Source organism: Bombyx mori, chromosome 10, assembly GCF_030269925.1.
Source record: "Bombyx mori chromosome 10, ASM3026992v2".
NCBI lineage: Eukaryota > Metazoa > Arthropoda > Insecta > Lepidoptera > Bombycidae > Bombyx > Bombyx mori.
Window position 1 is genome coordinate 9,469,221 of NC_085116.1, and position 19,298 is coordinate 9,488,518.

The 19,298-nt window shown below is 34.8% G+C and overlaps 3 protein-coding genes and 1 long non-coding RNA gene across 9 annotated transcripts in view; 3 read left to right on the forward strand and 1 right to left on the reverse strand.

The window, feature by feature from the left end:
• Positions 1-2,489: 2,489 nt before the first annotated feature.
• Positions 2,490-3,737, forward strand: LOC101743725 (uncharacterized). 2 transcript variants are annotated; one of them, XM_012689254.4, is made up of 3 exons: positions 2,490-2,805; positions 3,035-3,234; positions 3,395-3,737. In XM_012689254.4, the coding sequence occupies exons 1-3, from the start codon at positions 2,785-2,787 to the stop codon at positions 3,714-3,716; spliced, it is 543 nt and encodes a 180-aa protein (XP_012544708.1). In that variant the 5' UTR covers positions 2,490-2,784; the 3' UTR covers positions 3,717-3,737. The 2 variants fall into 2 exon arrangements, with proteins under 2 accessions (XP_012544708.1, XP_004924871.1); XM_004924814.5 differs by having other exon boundaries at positions 2,533-2,757.
• Positions 3,738-5,196: 1,459 nt separating this feature from the next.
• On the reverse strand, positions 5,197-16,334 carry LOC100174852 (ribosomal protein S6 kinase). 2 transcript variants are annotated; one of them, XM_038013106.2, is made up of 10 exons: positions 15,812-16,334; positions 15,491-15,531; positions 15,153-15,414; positions 13,180-13,313; positions 12,628-12,819; positions 12,459-12,549; positions 10,393-10,635; positions 10,154-10,261; positions 8,981-9,162; positions 5,197-8,048 (listed from the first exon to the last, which is right to left on the reverse strand). In XM_038013106.2, the coding sequence occupies exons 1-10, from the start codon at positions 15,908-15,910 to the stop codon at positions 8,024-8,026; spliced, it is 1,377 nt and encodes a 458-aa protein (XP_037869034.1). In that variant the 5' UTR covers positions 15,911-16,334; the 3' UTR covers positions 5,197-8,023. The 2 variants fall into 2 exon arrangements, with proteins under 2 accessions (XP_037869034.1, NP_001124378.1); NM_001130906.1 differs by lacking the exon at positions 5,197-8,048 and having other exon boundaries at positions 8,980-9,162; positions 15,812-15,898.
• LOC110384983 (uncharacterized) lies at positions 15,743-17,276 on the forward strand. The gene is made up of 3 exons (XR_005245108.2): positions 15,743-15,799; positions 16,444-16,584; positions 16,784-17,276. It is a non-coding gene; the product is annotated as an uncharacterized LOC110384983 (long non-coding RNA).
• A 1,370-nt stretch (positions 17,277-18,646) lies between these two features.
• LOC101743970 (phosphatase and actin regulator 1) overlaps positions 18,647-19,298 on the forward strand; it is a 62,289-nt gene continuing 61,637 nt past the window's right edge. For 2 of the 4 annotated variants that reach the window (XM_038013271.2, XM_038013274.2), the window contains exon 1: positions 18,674-19,152. In XM_038013271.2, the coding sequence (XP_037869199.1) occupies positions 19,065-19,152 (88 nt within the window). In that variant the 5' untranslated portion in view covers positions 18,674-19,064. Of the gene's footprint in view, positions 19,153-19,298 lie in introns of all 4 variants that reach the window. The other 2 variants (XM_038013269.2, XM_038013277.2) reach the window with 2 other exon arrangements.

Sequence of the window (19,298 nt, forward strand, 5' to 3'; positions counted from 1 at the left end):
ATAAGGTTGCGCGTTCACTGCGAAGAAGGACCCCTTTGTCATGGCGCCGCGATTCCAAGGTTGCGGGTAACCTTCCGAGAGTATCGAGATACTTGGGGTCGACATTTCGAGCGATGTCCAATTTCGGAATCATTTGAAATGCAAAGCTAAGTTGGTGTCTAAAATGCTGGCAGTCCTCAACAGAGCGAACACCTGGACAAAAGCTTTTACTTTATAAAGCACAAGTCTGGCCTCGCGTGGAGTACTGCTCCAATCTCTGGGCCGGGGCTCCCAAATACCAGCAACTTCCATTTGGCTCCATACAGAAGAGGGCCGTTCAAATTGTCGATAATCCCATTCTCAAGGATCGTTTGGAATCTTTGGGTCTGCGTAGGGACTTCGCTTCTCTCTGTGTTTTGTACTGTATGTACCATTGGGAGTGCTCTGAGGAATTGTGTGAGATGATTCCATCATCTCGTTTTCACTATCGGACCGCCCGCCACCGGAATAGAATTCATCCATACTACCTGGAGCTACTGCGTTCATCCACAGTGCGTTTCCAGACATCATTTTTGTCACGTGCCGTCCGGCTTTGAAGTGAGCTCCCTTCCACGGTGTTTCCCGAGCGCAATGACATGTCCTTTTTCAAACTTTTTACTGGTGGTAGGACCTCTTGTGAGTCCGCGCGGGTGGGTACCACCGCCCTGCCTATTTCTGCCGTGAAGCAGTAATGCGTTTCGGTTTGAAGGGTGGGACAGCCGTTGTAACTATACTAAGATCTTAGAACTTATATCTCAAGGTGGGTGGCGCATTTACGTTGTAGATGTCCATGGGCTCCAGTAACCACTTAACACCAGGTGGGCTGTGAGCTCGACCATCCATCTAAAATCTAAGCAATAAAAAAATAAAAAAAATTGGCTTGTGGAGAGGCAGCGGCTTGGCTCTGCTCGTGGCACTGCTGAAGTCCATGGGCGACGGTAACCACTCACCATCAGGTGGGCCGTATGCTCATCTGCTTACAACGGCAATAAAAAAATAAAAAATTTGTACAAATCACAAACTATTAAATCCATTTTATTAAAATTCATCCAAAATGTTGTGTTCCTTTTGCTTGTCCATGTGGAAAAGCAAAATTTTTGACAATTTTGGCGCTATATCATTGAAGTCATAGATTATAGACCTAATATATTTGAGAATTGAAGTTGGTGAAGTTTCAAACTTGCTCATAAATAAAAATTGTTTGTTATTTTGAACTGATAAGTACATAGACCTATATAGTAGGGACACGACATATTGTTCTATACGTACAATTGCTTATATAAATAGCACCCATTTTGAAGGCACATACATAAACATATATCTATCTCGTTCTTACTCAGCACTTTAACTCGCAGGAAAACAATATAACAGTATTTCAGTGCGTACATAAAATGAAACATGAATATACGTAAATATCTCCGTCTCCGTCTAATGAGGCCGAAAATCCGCCATGTTTAGCGCGCCAAATGTCATTGTCACGTCAGTTCGGCCGTCTGTTTTGGGTTGTACATTATTTATTGACTATGATATCGATTTAATATGATTGATTATATAAAATTTCATAATTGATCATGCTTAAAACATACAAAAATAATAATTAAAACGTATTTTATAGGATCTCAAGAAAGTCGATGTCCTAAAACTATTATCTATATGTATTTAAATTCATTATGGAGCCCTCATCCGAAAAATCCATTTTTCGGTCGGAATCTATTGATCATGACACTAATCATAAATACCACTTTAAAATATGTCATCAAAACATATTTAGACATTCTGTTTAGATATTTCGGGAAAAAGGTTACCGACAAAATCTCTTCGGAACTATTTAAATAAAATAGTTTTATTCCGCAGTGAGTAAAACACTATTGTAAATTTGTTAAATATTTAATAATTAAGTGATTTTAGAGAGGAAGTCACAAGGAATGACGTTTGTAATTAATGAATAAATGTTCTGTAGGTGTTTTTTTTTCACGCGGTCCCTTGATAAGTTTAAAATTTGAATCACTCTCAAGCGAAAGTGATTCAAATGGTGCGGCGCACCTTCCTTGGGGTGCGCTGCGGTAGTATGTTACGGACTTTAGAGTCAGCAAAACAATTAAAATAGATTGTAATAGTCTAAGAAAAACACGTACTCAAAATACGATAACATTTAGCATGCTAGAAATGGGCTGATGGCTTTGAACTACGCCATATCTTTATGTTTTGCGACAAACGACAACTTTATAAAATCAGTGTAGCAACTTTTAAAAATCATCATATCGTTTACTTGGCAAATTCGAAGGACGAACTTGTCTTAGATTTCACCCATCTAAATCATATCATATTTGCACATAACAATATACCTACTTACTTCCCATTAAAGTATAAATTCTACAAATAAATAATACTCAACAATATTTAAAATAAAATGAGCCAAGAAGGTTTATCGATAAAACCTGATAACATTTAAATCTTTTGTACAGCACTAAAGCCGCCATGTTTTGTGGCCAGATGACGTCACAGCGGCACGAAATTTTGGTTGACGTTTCATTTCAATAAGTTTCCTACTTCATTGGATAAGTACCGTACATAGATTATACACTTAAGTACCGTACTTCTAGTGAATCGCAACATTTCTCACTGTCTCATTTTATTTTTAAAATGTGTTCGTTAGACAAAGTCTCTTCACCTAAATTTAAAAATATTTCATCTAATGCTAAGCAGTCGCCTGTACAAATAAAAGAGAGGCTCCGCAAGGTACGTTAGTGGTTAGAGCCATATTAAATGCACCAAAGTTATAGGCAGGTAGGCACTTGAAAGGATAATAAAAATTGTCAACATTATACTTGCCGTTCATAGTATGTATGTAGTAATTTCTTTTATTGTTTTTCAGTTTCATAAAAAAAATTATCAATTTATTGAAATCGGAAGAAAGCTCAAACTGAAGTCAAAATGATTGAAGATTAAATTGAAGCCTTCTTCCTTCAAATCTTTTCGAAATTTCTGTTTTACATTATAACTACTTTACTTACAGAACTATAGAAACAAGGTACAAAAATGCCGTGGAACGCTGCAAGATAAATTTCGCGAATTAACTTTTGAAAAGGATAATATGTGTAATGTATTAAAGGAACTATATAAGGAAATGATAGATTTCTCAGAGGATATTTTAGAAATTGAAGACAATATTTTACAGGAAATAAAAAATGAACTTATTCAGGAAGAGTTGGAGTGGTAAGTTAAACAAATGTGATCATTTTATCTTAAGGTCTTGTGATAGTAAACAAAACTGCTGAATATGAACTAAATTATTTGCATATTTTATATTAAGATTATTATTACGAAGCAACTTTAATATTTATACAGTTTTTCTAATAAATGTCTTATAATTTAGGTTGTTGGAGGAATACCAAAAAACACATATGGACGACAACATTGACTGGTCAAAAATTGAGCAAGATAATGTAATTGTTTGTCCAATTTGTCAAAGAGACAACTTTATGTCAGTTAATTCTTGTTTAAAATGTCCCAGTTGCAACGTTCAAATAAAGACATCAATGCAAACATCAGAAGTCAAAGAACATATCTTCAAATGCTTGGATAAACATAACTCTGTTTGTATATCGGATCCACAATTCACTGTAATTAAGGATACCAGTGATTGCCATATATATTTAATCTGTGAAACATGTAATGAAATGACATATATTTTGTAGATTAAAAATTTAAATTGTTAATAGTGCTTTTGTCGTTTATATCCTTTATGAAAGTAATGATACCTGCTCTTCTTATAGTTTGTTCAAATGCAGTTTGGCTAGTAGACATGAGGAGGACATTGCGCATGCCACTCGAATGATACAGTTTGACCTGAAAGGAATATAATGAAAACCATCTCTAGTAGATAGTATGATGGGCACCAAAGGCTGCTGCGTACATAACAAGATATTACCTCAGACGGGATGTGAATGGGACGGGAAAGTGATATAAATGCATACACATTGCTACAGTGACTCGGGTCTAATGTGCTAGTGTTGTGAACAAGGAACGATGGATTTTTCATTTCAAGAATTGGCTTTAATTACTAATGCTCTAGATGACGAGGTAGCTATGACCGTGAACAAGAAAAGGAGATTTTCTGTACATCCTGCATGGCAGAATAGAGAAAAAAGAAGGAGAATACCACACTATCTACAAAGAACTTCTGGATGAGCAGACTCAATTTTATCAGTATTTTCGAATGCCAAGTTTTTCTTTACAGGAAAATATCATGATCAAGACGTCACTAGTTCTCTCTCCGGAACGAACGGAGTGACTGTGCATACGTAGCGGAATCATGGACGGGACAGGGTACGTCCCGTGAGTGCCACGTTCCTGTCCCGTCCTGTCTCCGTGAAATATGCTCTATCATATACATTTTGTATGAAACGATGTTCTTTCTGCAAAACTTCCTGTCTCATTCGTATAAAAACCCGTCACGTATGCCGCGGCCATAATTCTAAGAAACCACCCTACTCTATCTTAGACTTTACAGATGTGGGGCTTTGCATCATGCTGCAAAGCTGGAACATCAGAACTAGATTTGATTTGGTGAGGTAAGTAGATGCATTTTTGACTCTTAACCCTTTCGCTGCGGCAGGTCTTGTTGCACTGTTTTGTAGGCAACGTGCTCCGTGCTGAAAGTGTATTTATAATTTTTCGGCCGATGACTATAGTCACCCATCGTGTACAGGTGGCGTTTTGTGGCGAGTGAATATAGTCGCCGATAGTAGTGAAAGGGCTAAAAGCTCCCTAAAGCCACAGGGCAGTCTGAAGAAAGCTTTTTGCTGCAGTGGTAAAACAGTTCCATCTGGTAGGTTTGTAGTGAAGGCATCTATAAAAAGTATCATGCTTTCAGAAGGAACTTATAAGGTGAAATATAAACGGATCGATACATTCATTGTAAGGCATTGTGAGGCTGTGACTATCATTCAAAACTGTAATACAATTCTCAATCATTGTGCTTAGTGAGTCTTTTAACAAATCCAAATTGAGTAAAAAAACTAAGCAACACCAATCTCATGAACCAAAATCAAGGCGAGGGCCTGATTTCTTAAGCCGTGCTTGACATCGAAGTTCTTAGCGTTATTCACATTACCGTATTTATACGTAAGAAAAAACATGTTGTGGGAAAACTAATAAATGCTCAATAAAACTACATTTACAAAATAAAAAAGACCTTTTATTTCAATCATGAAGCATGGTAACAAGTTAATATTTTATTTCTTTTCATAATAATATTACGGGGGTTAGAACATTTCACTGCTATCAAATTATTATAAATATCATCCGGTAACTTGTTTATAATAAAACGAAATCATACATAGGTAAGTACGTAGGTATATTGATTATAAATTTTACCACATACATTTTTAGTATTTATACTGGTATAATAATATATTTCGTATTTAAATAACGACTGGAAACTATTATTAAAATCTAGGCAAAAATAAATAGCAATTAGTAAGAGGCTTACACTTCTGATGGAATTATATACGTTCCACGGACACATTTTGGAATTGAAAATAACTAAGTGTACATATCGGTCAGTGATATTTTCGTAATTTACATTAAAATCATTTGGATTTAGGGTTATGAATAGACGAGTTACCAATCTGGCTTTCAACGGATACAGCAAACCATGAGCAGCACAATTCGAACCTGGCTGCCAATCTCGAGTCATGAGGTTGAAGCCACAATAGCCCTGGAATGAAGCTGATCTTTACTTTCACACGGGAACCGTTGGTACTTTGCAGTAGAAGGCTGGAAGATATTATCCTCTTTTGGGCGCTCGCAACGCGCCCTACAATTTCTTTTACATTTACAAACTAGTAGCCAATGACGTTGATATTATTATAACGTATGTACTCTAACAACAAGACGCAAAGGTCTTATTTGATTATGTCTTTAATAAGCTTCGTTTACATTTTTATGTAAATTTATGATTGAATAAAATATACATAAAAGATGTTCAATAATTTTATTGTTTACTCTCACACTAACCTATAACGATATATCAATGTTCTCTTAAATCTACCAAACACTTCAGTTAACCAAACTGCTACTTCACACAGCAACAATAATGAAAAGGTTTTTTTTCTTTATCAGACATATCACGGTAATTCAATATTGCTATTTCTTGAAAAAAATCCGAATTTTGCGTTGCTCTAAAATGTAACCCGCCGTTTAGCTTATTAATCCCTTGGATGTCAATGTCCATGACATTAACGAAATGAAGAATACTTTTAAATCTCAGATGGTAGGTACCTACCTATTTGATTTTTTAAAGAAAACTTTCAATGTGTAAGAATAAAAACAATTTTTAATCTTTCAATACAATCGCGGTTAATGAATTCGTTCCCGAATCCGAACGCAGTAGGACGATACACGATCATAAAGTAAACTAAAAATAACGTTTATTTACTAAGCCGCGCGTTAATGATTTCTAAATCCGCAATGAACAAGCACTAAAACTTATTAGTGTTAAGAACGGGATTCACTTAGTGTCATAAGTGAATGCCGTTGTTGACCGCCTCGCAGGACAGCAAGCGAGGTAGCGACAGGTGAAACTGTGTTACACTGCATTACTAAAAGGAAACGCGTTTTTTAATCGGGAATGTTAGTTTTAGCATTTCACGAATCGCCACACTTCCAAAAGTATATACTCTTTATTAAGTAATCTGTGAAAATTAGAACTTAAAACAATTTTCAAGCACTTATTGATCAATAATAGCCACTTACGCATTACAATTAATAATTGCTATTATAATTGCGAGTGGACTGGAATTTTTCTGCCGCGAAGTCGTGAGGTGTTCTGTGTTCGACGAAGAGTTCGACAAACGAATTAATCCATAGACACAACCTACTGAGTTTCTCGCCGGATCTTCTCATTGGGTCGCGATTCCGATCCGGTAGTAAATTCTGTGAGGCAATGCTCTTGCTAGGGCTAGTACTCAGGTTGAGACCGTGAGCCAATCTAACCGTTCGCGCATAGCTTGAATAGCCCCATAGTCAAGTAAAAAAATAATTGTCATAAAGGGCACGCTAATAATAGTTTCTTAGCTAAGGCGGGTAATCTAAGAGATTTTTTTCGAGTACGCTTACAACCTTTACTTAATCAAAAATTTATCACAAAATAAAGTATGTGTTTATGTATTTGCTATAGATATTTTTCGGGATTTTATTAACCTAAATGATTTAGTGAAACCAAATCTCAGTGCATCTTAAGCGAGAAACGTTCCAGGGTTTTATAATCAGCCTGCATCTTCAAAAACGCTTAAATAATAAATAGCCCACAGCTTCAGAGTCAAGCATTCATTCCACTGGACGAAAATAATCTGTTTTTATATTCGATGGTTTATAATATTTTGGCAGTGCTCAAAACAATTTCAACGAATAATAAAGGCTACTCTGCTGACTCAAAAATATCTACGTAATCAGATAAAAACGATCCACCGCTGCTATATTTAGAAGTTACGAAAACGCGATAGGTTTTTTTCACCCTGTTAAAGGCCTTTTAAAGTGTAAAAATAATTTGCACACATATTGAATTGATAACATGGTTGATATGAAATTCATAAGTTAAATAAAAAAATGAAACTTGGCAGTAAACAAACTTATAATGATGATAAAATCTAACATAGACGGGAAAATGGTAATTGGTGTGATGTGTAAACTAACTCCTGTATGAACTAAAGATTGCTTAGGATTCATCACATGAATTTAACAAGCAAAATTAAGTGAAATACAGTGGCGATTTTGGTGAGATAGAAATAATTATTTAGTATGCGAAAGAAATTTTTTTTATAATTAAACATATAAATAATTTATTTTACAATATTAAGGTTTACAACTCGTTCACAAACAATATTTGATGTCAATAAAATATCTTCGATATTGACCGATTCGGCAGCACTCGTTCTTATTAAATAATTAATTCATCTAAATGTTTTATTTTAGTATCTACCTCTTGATGTGTTAATTATATTCATTTCAATTTCGAATATTTATTGCTGTAAAATAAACAGTTTAATGTCAGTACAATAATAGGTACTCTGGATTTTGTGACAATTCACTTATCATTCATATCTATAACAAAGAGATGCGTCTATAAAATACTTCCAAGCAATAATAAAATGGATGTTTCATTTTGTTCGTTGTTTTACACGAAACGACATGAATAAAAACAAAATCTTTAAAGTGAAGTTTTTTTTTTTAATTGCATCAAAATTAGTCTTAAAATGATGAAACCAACAATATTTTCAAGATCTTTCTCACACGCACGCACTTCTTATGGCGGTGACGTTATCACGTGTGTCGACATCATACAGCGTTGTGAATAGTTTTTTCGTGATTATAAAACTACCCTCGCCACCGAATTAGAAAGGATTTTCATTTAACCATTTTTGTGCGATTAAAAAGTACTTTCACCTTTACATTTTGGTAATATTTTAAACGAAACACAATATTAATTTAACGTCCCTGTTACTAGGAGTTAAGATGTCTTTAATGAAATAAACTTTATACGATCGATGGTATACATACTTACACAATTAATTTCAAAGGAAAGCTTAATCATCAAGAGGGACACTCACCTTAATTTAAGAATAATGAGAAATATTAATTTCTCAACGATTAGCTAAAATATATTACTTTATTGTAGCACAACATGTGTTCCATATCACAATGAGACTTTAGTTAAAATATCAGTTCAGGAAAATACTTAACTATGGATTATCTAATTATACCGTTTTAATAATTCTTCATGCAGTCGCCGTTACATATATTATAGTTTTATTTTCTCTCTAATATAAAGTTTTACAAGCTGTATATAAGGCAAATGTGAATAGGTGAGTTGTTACCCGCATTTAATTCTCATATGGGATACAGAACACCTTAAATTAATACAACAGTACCTAAGTTTTTTTTTCTATATTTTACTTACTATATAGGTAAACCTTGAACTTCCATGAGGTCCTCTTGTTGAGCGTGAGTGTGATTGTGGGCAGCGGCGGCGGGCGGGATAGTAAAGTTATGATGCGGTCTCGGACGACGAGGAGAACGAGCCGTTATAACTCTGGGCTTGTGGATCTCGTCCATAACAGACGGCGCCACGTATGTGAATCCCTGGAACATTACACATTCCGCATAAATCACAAAGATATACTGGTGGTAGGACGTCTTGGGAGTCCGCACGGGTAGATATCACCACGCTGCCTGTTTCTGCCGTGAAGCAGTAATGCGTTTCGGTTCGAAGGGCGGGGCAGCCGTTTTAGTGTTATAAGTGAGACCTTAGAACTCATGTTTCAAGATGGATGGCGGCATTTACGTTGTAGATGTCTATGGACTCTGTTAACCACCCAACACCAGGTAGGCGATGAGCTCGTCCATCCATCTAAGCAATAAAAAAAAAAGATAGTGACAACTAGACTTGGGATCATTAAGGGTTTGCACAGTTGGTACGCGAATTGAATGCAGCCGTGACCCGAGTTTGAGGTCAGAAGCGACTAAGTCTACCTACTCGCTGGCAATAAGCACCCCACCCTATATCCCGGCACTCTAACTCTAACTCTCATTAATATCTTCACTAAGTTCGCGTGAATGTCACTACACACCTTGAGACACGAGCCTAGTATCTAATTCATTGAAATAACGACCGCCCAATCATTCAAATCTCGACGCACTAGTACATTGCGGCCGAAATAAATAAGACGTATCAAATCGTGTACGTACAAATGACCGCAAAGACCGTTATAGCAGCCATGACGCTTGGCATCAAGTGCACCATCTTGGCGATGCAGGCGTAGGGGCGAAAGAGGGCGTTCTCTCTGCACCAACACGTCGGCACGGGGGCCAGGATAATATTTTTGTCCGAATTACCTAACATCCAAAATGTTTCGGAGACGCCATGCCGGATGCTCCAGTATGTCTATTTGGGAATCAGCAAAGGAGACCCAAGGAGACGAGGTGTAAATGGCATAAGAATCTTATTGACGTTGATGGAGGACCGCATTTACGGATCACACTAGTTCTGACGGAGTGAGCTTACATGGTGCCATTTAGGCAAAAGAAAAACAGTTGTTAAAGAACTAGCTAAACAAATATTTATTGCAAATACCTGGAACATTAAGTTGGCACTTTCACTTAAAGTAGATTCATCTGGTGAATCAATTGGTGTTTGTAAAGTAAATCTTGTGTCGAATTGTGATACATCATCTTCACTGGTCTGGAAAATTAAGAGTATTAATAAACACAAATACAGACAATATTTTATTTAAAAATATTTTGTACATCATGTACAATTTCCTTGCATTTACTGTTTAAAAAGAGAAGAAAAATATTAGGTATACAACTTACTAATCTTGGTTTTATTGGTGGTTCTAATCTTCGAGCAAATACATCATCCCAATGTACGTGTTTGAAGAAAGCGTGACCCCGAACAGCCGCTGCCCCGGCGGCTCCCAGGCGCTGAGTCTCTGAACGCTTCATTAGACGTCTGATTAAATCACGAGCGTCTTGCGTGAGGTAGGCAGGTAACATAAGTTTCCCTTTTAATATTTTTTCTATGGTTTTCGTACGATTGTCTCCAGTGTATGGTGGCTGCGAGAAAAAAATTCATTAAGTACTACCTAACAACAAATATCAAGGTCAAGTTTAATTAAATTAGACTTTGTGCATTAAAATTAATTCCTGGGTTAGGAATGCATCCTTGTATTTTTCCATACAAATTCATCTGCATTTATCTATTTTATATTATTATCTAAAATGAAGGTTAACAAATTATGAAGTGTGTTCATGCGTGCTCACGGTTGGTGGTAGCCTGTCAACAATGTATTAACATTGCGATTGCAAGGGCGACGGTTGCGTTTTAATCACAAGTTTGTCAGCAAAGCTAATAAAAAGAAAATAGCAACATATTGTATTTTTTATTATATTATAGTAATATAGTATTGTAACAGACAATAAATATTGTTTTTTTTTAGAATATAATTTCTTTGAGTATGTATGTGTTGCTGTACAAATGTGTCCGGTTTCCAATATTAATAACTTTAACAATATTATAGCCCTATTTAATATTTTTATATATCTACTATATGGTGATTTGTGTTTGCAAGTAGTTTTTAAAGAACATCGTGTATGACGGGACGAAGTGTAAAATTGATTAGGACTAGAACTAAAAATATAAAGTGCAGTTTCATTAGCCCTTTGAGTGCACACTGGGTCGTTTTGACCAGGAACATTTTCTTTCGCCGATTGTATCATAAAACTTGATACTGTCATTCAGTATCATGTCCGAATGCCGAGGACAGCCACCAGAATAGGACATTGAGTAGTTTTGATCCATGTGTGCACTAATGCGTTAAAAATAAGACACTTTTTGTGTCCGATATATCGTGTTCTATTTTAACAGGAAAGTGCATTTTGATAGAAAACGCTAATAGTTTTTTTTGCATTTAATGAGGAACGAATTTTATTGAGCGCGTTTTACTCGCTTAGTCGGACACCGAAAATGTTGATGAAATATGTCTAATGAAGATGAAGATTAAGCGGAAGAAATAGCCGAAGAAGCCATTAATAGCCATGACGAGGAATGAGTGATGATAGATGCAGAAAATAGCAGACGACGCGCATTAAATGCTCGCTCTCGTAATTGACCGATCAAGTATTTGGCGAAAAAGTTATACCTGCAGTTAGAATCACTTTAGGGACTTCAGATAAGAAATGTACCTAAGTAACACTAACAGTAAGTCCGCTATACAACGTACAGTACACTAAAAACGTATCGCTTACCGTATCAAGTTTCCATACATGTTTTTCTTTTTAAAAAAAATTGTAAATATAAACTAAATATATATTTATTTAGTTAATTAAATAGTAAACATGTGTATTAAATAATTCGCAATAGAATTTGATTTTTTTCCACTTTTCACTACGAAAATGCTTCAATTCAAGTCTTTGAATAAATATACTTTTTTTTTTAAAGTTAATCGACACTGTATTTTTTTCGCATCTACAAACCTTCCTCTTGAAAATCTCTGACGGTTTTTTTTAAACTAAATTTTCGGACATGCCTCACTTTGAGCGAATTGACATTTCATGTTCTTTTTTTTACATAAAATTAAGGCCGTCAAATGTGGGTAACTGAATAAAAAACGAGTCTCGCAAAAAAAAAATATGCACATTTGCCGACTGATATAACGATTTGAAAAACGTCATTGACTCAGCATGCATGTTGATGGAACAAGTGTGCATTGGAAGGGTTGATAAAATTATTTTTTTAGAAACACCAAACACCAAATTAAATTCTTAATGATGATAAATTTACAGCATTCAAGCAGTGTTATAAGCTTACTGTGAATTGGAAAAAGAAGATGACTGCAGATGATTATCTGGTAAATTATGACAAAATTGATCAAACATACCTGACCTATCAGCATATCATACATCAATGCTCCTAGACTCCACCAATCAACAGCTTTACCATGGCCACTTCTAGTTAAAATTTCTGGGGCCCTGAAAAGTTTGTTAGTAGTTTTTTTTTTGTTTGATAATATTACTTGTACTTAAAATTCGAATTTAGAGATAACTCACATATATTCGATGGTTCCACAGAATGTGTGGGTTACAATACCCTCCTGGATGTGTTCCTTACATAATCCAAAATCTGTTAATTTGACATGTCCTTGAGCGTCGAGTAGTACATTTTCAGGTTTTAAATCACGATATATTATTCCTAAGCTATGCAAATGTTCTAAGGCCAGTATAATCTCTGATAGGTAGAAACTGAAAGTTGTTAAAAGTAATAAGTATATACACATGAGTCATGGCATAATGAATATCAGGTGTAACAGAACTGAAACTGAAGACAACCACCACAGCTGGTAATTTCTGATATGACAACATAAATTAAATGGTGATGGAAAAATTGTTTCAAATTATAAATTTATTGTATTTTTAAAATTCGCCTGTTACTAGCACAAGCGCAAAATAGGCTCATAAACGATAAGTAGTTTGCTTGGCATGCTTAGAAAATGAATACTATTTGTCATTGAAGTATTACATTCTAAACATTCCAAATGCAGAAACTGAGTCAAAACAGTTCTTTTGCACTCAACATCCAATCTGTATTATATTATTACATACCAGGCTGTATCTTCCAGGAAAATCCCCTCCCTTTCAAGGTGCATAAAAAGCTCTCCACCACTTAAATATTCTAAAATTAAGTACAACTTTCCACCGGTCTGGAAAGCATACACTAGTTCTACTATGAATGGATGCTGCAAAAGAAAATAAATATTAATAAAATTTAATAAATAAATTGTGTTTATGTATTGGGACGTATGGGGATAAAGTGTGAAGTCTCTGTTACATATAAATAATAATTATCCTTCACTTTGAAATTTTGCAACTTTTGCTAAAATTATCTGTAATTATACAAGATTTATAACTTTTGGCAAGTTTTATTTTAACGCATGATGATTACTTCACAGAATTAGAATCAATTTCTGTCACTTTATACCTTTCTTTTTTTGTAGTTTTTGGTTTATGCAAGCAGTCATGTTCACTGCACACCTGATGTCAACTAGTTAAAACACAAACGACAATGATGTGTATATGCTGGTTATAGTGCTTTCTTAGAAATTCATTATCTTACTTCTGGACATAATATGTTAAAAAGAACACTTATGCTCCAAACCCAGATTCTTGCCCCATTTTGGCCTACATTTGTATTTATTGTCTATTTAGTACATATTACAAGAGATAATTTAATTTTATAAGTAAATAAAGCTAATTTTGAAAACAAGGTCCACATAAGAAGAGCTTTTAGATTGAGCAATTTTTCTACAGTATCAGTTTAATTAGAATTTTGACATATTATTTTTGAAACTTGTTATTCTGAATTAAATATAGCAAGAATATAATGTAAAGAAAATGAATCTATGTTTAAAAATGACTGAGTTAGAAACATAGTGGTGAAAGTAATATTATATAATGATCCATAATATCTCAACCATTATAATGTAGGCATCTGAGAGAAATGTAGCTAGGTAGTCCCATTACACACCCACTCTTCTATATCTCATATTTCTACATACTATATCATATTTTTATCATTATTATTAGAATCACTCCATTGGTAGCTTATACATGTATACAATTTGCTTAATAAAGCACAAGTTTCTTCCGCAGAACTAACAGATTCAATGCTAGATTATTTTTAATCTTGAAATACCCCACAATCACAATAATCATTGTAAGATTATATTCATTAGGTGTATAAGCATCTTCAGCCTTAAAGCTGTTGAATCTATAGTTATCATCTATCAAAAATGTAGTTTCAGATTATTTTTTATATTTGTGGACAATATCTTAATTCCCACTAAGCTTAATAACTGAATCTGGTATAAAATGAGCACTTATGGCCTTTTATACAAATTTGTTATACTTATTTATGTGCCAGAGTACCAAACATAAAAATTACTTTATTGTGAAAAGTTTTTGTTGAGTTTAATGAACTTATATTTTGGCTGTATTTTATATTTTTCTTTTATTCTACTGATTAGTAATCCAGACTACTGTACTGTGAGTTCAGATTCAGTTGGTGTAAGTATTGTTGTTGAGTATTTTCAAGTATATAGGTATTCCAGGTTTAGGTGTTAAGTACACCAGTTCTTGTTTAAAATGTATTCATATCATAACATTTCATATAGTAAACTTTACAATTTTGGATAATTATTAGGGATCAGACAGGGAATACTGTAGGTTGGAAGAGGTAGATTCCAAATCTGTCCATTTCTATCATTAACCAGTGATGGATTCTGATTCAATTTCAAGTGGGTAGCAGCTTTCCCATTGTGATAGGCTAGGTTGACTCTTAACAGCAGTTGGGTTAGAACAAAAGGGATACAACAAAGGGGTCTATGAATCATGAATGAAATGAATGAATTTAATATGCCTGCTTTCCTTTACAATACCCATAGATGCTATTGATATTCACAGTATTGTATTACTTTAACCAGAATTTATACAGAGGTAGACTATCAAGATCACAATTCAACTTGAATACTACAATTTTGAAATTTAATTTCAAATTTTTGTATTTAATGTTCACCAACCTTTACAGCTTCCAATATATTCCTTTCAGCCTTGGTATGTGCAGTATCTTTTTGATTTCGAACTATGGAAGCTTTTTTAAGAACTTTCATAGCAAAATGGGCACCAGCATCTTGCCCTGTGATTTTACGAACTTGAAAAACTTTTCCATATCCTCCTTTTCCAAGTACTTTTCGTAATTCAAAGTCTTGAGGACCAAGACGTTTACATTGACCTGGATTCACATTATCTTCACAAAGTTGAATCGTTTCTGATCCTTCTGCCCTAGTGTTAGGTATAAATCATTTTATTAAATTAATCTGTCTTTTGATCAATTATACTAAGTGAATACAATACTTACTCCACAATACTGTTCACATGTAATTCTGGTTCATAGTCCACCTTTCAGAAAAATAATAGATATTATACAACAATCAGGAAGCTATTCAAAACAACGACAAAAACTCTGTTTATGTTAAAATAAAACGTTATAGGATAGTGTAAGATTTGGCAACAATTGTCAAATAATTTAACTTCTTCAAGATGAACAAAAACAACACCAGCTCATAAACTGTAAGTACGTACTGCGACGAATCTTTATCCTTGACAGTCAATTGAATTTAGAACAAGGTTTTAGGTTAAGTATTGAGAGTCCGTCAAATATACAAACGTGAGTATGTACCTCATCGACATCGATAATATCATCTTCATCTGAATCTGCTACTGTAACTGTATCCACATCTAAATCTAAATCAAAAACACCTGCCATATACGATGACATTTCAAGAATTATCACATCAGCAAACTGTTGAGATTGTATGGTGATTAAGAAAAATAATTATCACCACAAAATAACAAATTTCTTATTTTAATTGGTACTTTACTTTTATAAAACTTGTTTACTTTATTTTAATTCAGTTCACTTATAAACTCCTATTGATGCACAACACAATGAACTAAATTCTGTATTCTGTTGAAAATTCACAATTCGCACGAATTTGGTGCATGCAACCTAGTGATGTACTGTAACTAATTAATGAGACAAGTTCAATCATTTTAGCTCTAGTAACTCGAGTTGAAATTTTTTAAAATCGAGTGTAAGGTATTTTTACTTTAAGCTTCTGAGGTGAGTAATAGACATAGTTCCGATAAAATAAAAAGTTTAAATATCAATTGTTGTCCTGCGTATTGTTCCACGTGGCAATCGAGCATCAAGGTTTAAATGGTAGGACAGCCGTTACACAAAATGAGTTTTTTTTCGATATCCTGACCAAAACTTACTGAAAAAAACTTCAACCCGTAACTTATTTTCAGAGCTTTGGGAACAGTCATAACCATACGACGAGAAAACAACTAAGCAAACCTCTGGACTTGGAGACTAATACTAGACATTTGGTACATTTCTGTTGAACGGAACTGTTGACATTGGGGATAGGAAAAATAAAACGAATCCCAGTTAGTTTTACAATAAGATACTTTAAGCTTAAATAACATAACTAATAATAATGTGATAATTTAAATTTTACCTTAACTAAGTGTAGCTGAAGTTTTTCTTTCTCATATTTGAAGATACAACTGTTTTAAAAAGAATGTTTTACCATAAAAACCGATCAATCGATTTTAAATTAATGAATGGTCTCGATTTTTGTTTTAGCGATGACTCGTTCGTGGGCATGCCCCATAAATTTTTGGATCGGATTTACTCTATGTGATCCGAAGAGCCAATCGATTGATTTCATCCCGATCGTGATCCAAGCATTGTACTAGCATTGTAGCTTACACACAATTTATTTAATGAAGGTTATTTATTATTCGGCGATCGAAGTGTAGTTTGCATAAGCAATAAATTTACACCAAGTGTCAATATTTACACCTTAGTTTCATAGCGAAAAATTTTGATCAAGATCTTAAGAAATTTTCGTTATCCAGGTGGGTCAAGGGCTTTGTGTAGAAAACGGTCATTTTTGATATGGCGCGTATCGCGGGGAGCTTTCTGACTTTGGAACCCTAACCAGTGATACCTTGTCATCACCAGCTCACCACCTCACCACCATCAGCGCCAATTTTTTTAACACTTTATATTTAACATGATTTAGAAAATATATAGTAAATTTAAATAAACAACTTGTATTTAAATAATTTGAAAATTGTTTCACAAAGATTTTTATTTTTTTAAGCAAAACCTTTTCTATGGGTCAATAAGTAGTCGCAAAGGCATTTGGAAGTTGAAACGATTAAAACCCCGTAGGTATCTCCCAAAACCCGCTTACGATTCTTTTACTGATGGTAGGACCTCTTGTGAGTCCGCGCGGGTAGGTACCACTACCCTCCCTATTTCTGCTGTGAAGCGGTGATGCGTTTCGGTTTGAAGGGTGGGGAAGCCGTTGTAACGATGCTGAGACTTTTTCGATTCAACAGTGACCAGTATAGCTAACTTTATAGGAGCGGCTTCGCGATATAGTTTAAAGACCTGTAGAGATAGGCACACCTAACAATATTCGCTACTTTTTAAATCTTTCCACTTACTGGTAATTACTGCTATGATGGCGCCACCTTATTGGTTCCCTTTCAGCGGACATTTTTTAAATTACTGAGGTGGTATTTCTTAGGTCTACCCTCCTTAGTCGTTTATATCTTAGAGTAGAAACTATTCGATATGTGATGAAAAAGTTGAAAGAAAGAAGGCAAATCTAGATGTTTGTAAATTCAAGTTCAAATATGTATTAATATATTGAAATGATGAAAAGTTAATTTATATTTATAAAAAATAAATCTTTATCCAGGCATAAAATACCACTTTGCACTGTTGTGGACTTCCCGTATGCTTTTTTTTTTGATCAGGAGGAAAGGAGGAAATCGCTGGACTTCCGCCCTTTTCTGGGGATACTGGGCGGGGTATGTCAGAGTCGAACTGACTAAAACCTCCTGTCGCTCAACAACCAACGTCCAAACCTCGCATGAGACAGAACTAATGACAAGGTAAAGGGGGGAAAGTGAAGCGTTTAGTGCGGAGCACAGCTCTCCCATCACCCTCCCCCTCGGGACGCCGGACTGGCGGTGGTCGGCACCACAACCGCCAGCCCTCTCGGTCGGCAGACTGTCCGAAGCCCGCCTAGATGGCGCCGGTTAGAGTGGGTTACCCTACGGAATACCCCGCTGGGCCAGAACCAGCGTGGGTCGAGGATAGCCGGCCTTCCATCACCCGGATGCTCTTGCGTAAAACGCGTGCAGAGCAGCTTGCATGTCGTCTTCTTAGGCTTAACATAATTATCAACCTCAAGATTTTGATTCGGCCTTACGTTTTTATTTAACTGCAGGCATGTACATCTTGTATTGCCTTCATGTAAATATTTATTTTATGCTAGAGAAATCTCCATTAATAAGGTACGGTACTTATTACACTCTAGATAATTATTCTGAAATTTATTTCAAGCACAGGATTGTCTTGAATGTCAGGCAGGACGGTGTCAGATATCAGCGACTATAAGCTCAAGCTGTAGATTTTTGATCAAAGAGTAAAGAATGCTTAGATTGACATTATGAATAAACGTTCGAAAACAATAACTGATTGATATTACTTGTACTAAATCGAAATTAAAAAGAATATTTGCACTATTTACATCAAACGCTGTTTGCGTGACCATTATTGCTTTGCACATAATACAAAACAGCAACGAGCTACCTAATTTTAATAAACTAATAGTTTACCAAAACTACGTTCATGAAATAATTCATAGAAGTAGAATGAATGTAATTTGAACGCATTTGTGATTTGAGGGTGTAAACATGTACTATCTGTCGAGTATGTAATTAGTTTAGCATTAGTTTTAATGGAAATAACTTTCTTCAAGACTGCGTTATAAAGTTTTTATGTTCGAGATAAATCATAAATGTGATATTAAAAATTACGTTAACTATAGAGATACAATTTTTAAATGGCTAGTGACAATGATAAAAGTTCGGATTACAACTTTGATGGTTCATTGAAGAACATTAATAAGAAGGGAAACAATGATAACTTTGGTAAGCAAACACCTGTATACTTGATTTCTGAAAATTTTATTGTTGTTATGGAATTTAGAACGTCTTTAACTCTTGTACTTAACCTGAAACCTTCAAAATGAAATAACTTTGAAACACAATTTGCATTCAGCAGAACACAATATTAC

Bases quoted from the DNA above. Each gene is read 5' to 3' on its own strand.
- LOC100174852 (XM_038013106.2), bottom strand. From the start codon at position 15,910: ATGTCATCGTATATGGCAGGTGTTTTTGATTTAGATTTAGATGTGGAT. The intron at 12,550-12,627 runs GTGAGTTATCTC...CAAACTTTTCAG, and splicing joins TGTGGAACCATCGAATATAT to GGCCCCAGAAATTTTAACTA. The intron at 8,049-8,980 runs GTAAGTAAAATA...TTTATTTTACAG, and splicing joins GTTCAAGGTTTACCTATATA to CAATAAATATTCGAAATTGA.
- LOC101743725 (XM_004924814.5), top strand. From the start codon at position 2,662: ATGTGTTCGTTAGACAAAGTCTCTTCACCTAAATTTAAAAATATTTCA. The intron at 2,758-3,034 runs GTACGTTAGTGG...CTTTACTTACAG, and splicing joins TAAAAGAGAGGCTCCGCAAG to AACTATAGAAACAAGGTACA. The intron at 3,235-3,394 runs GTAAGTTAAACA...CTTATAATTTAG, and splicing joins ATTCAGGAAGAGTTGGAGTG to GTTGTTGGAGGAATACCAAA.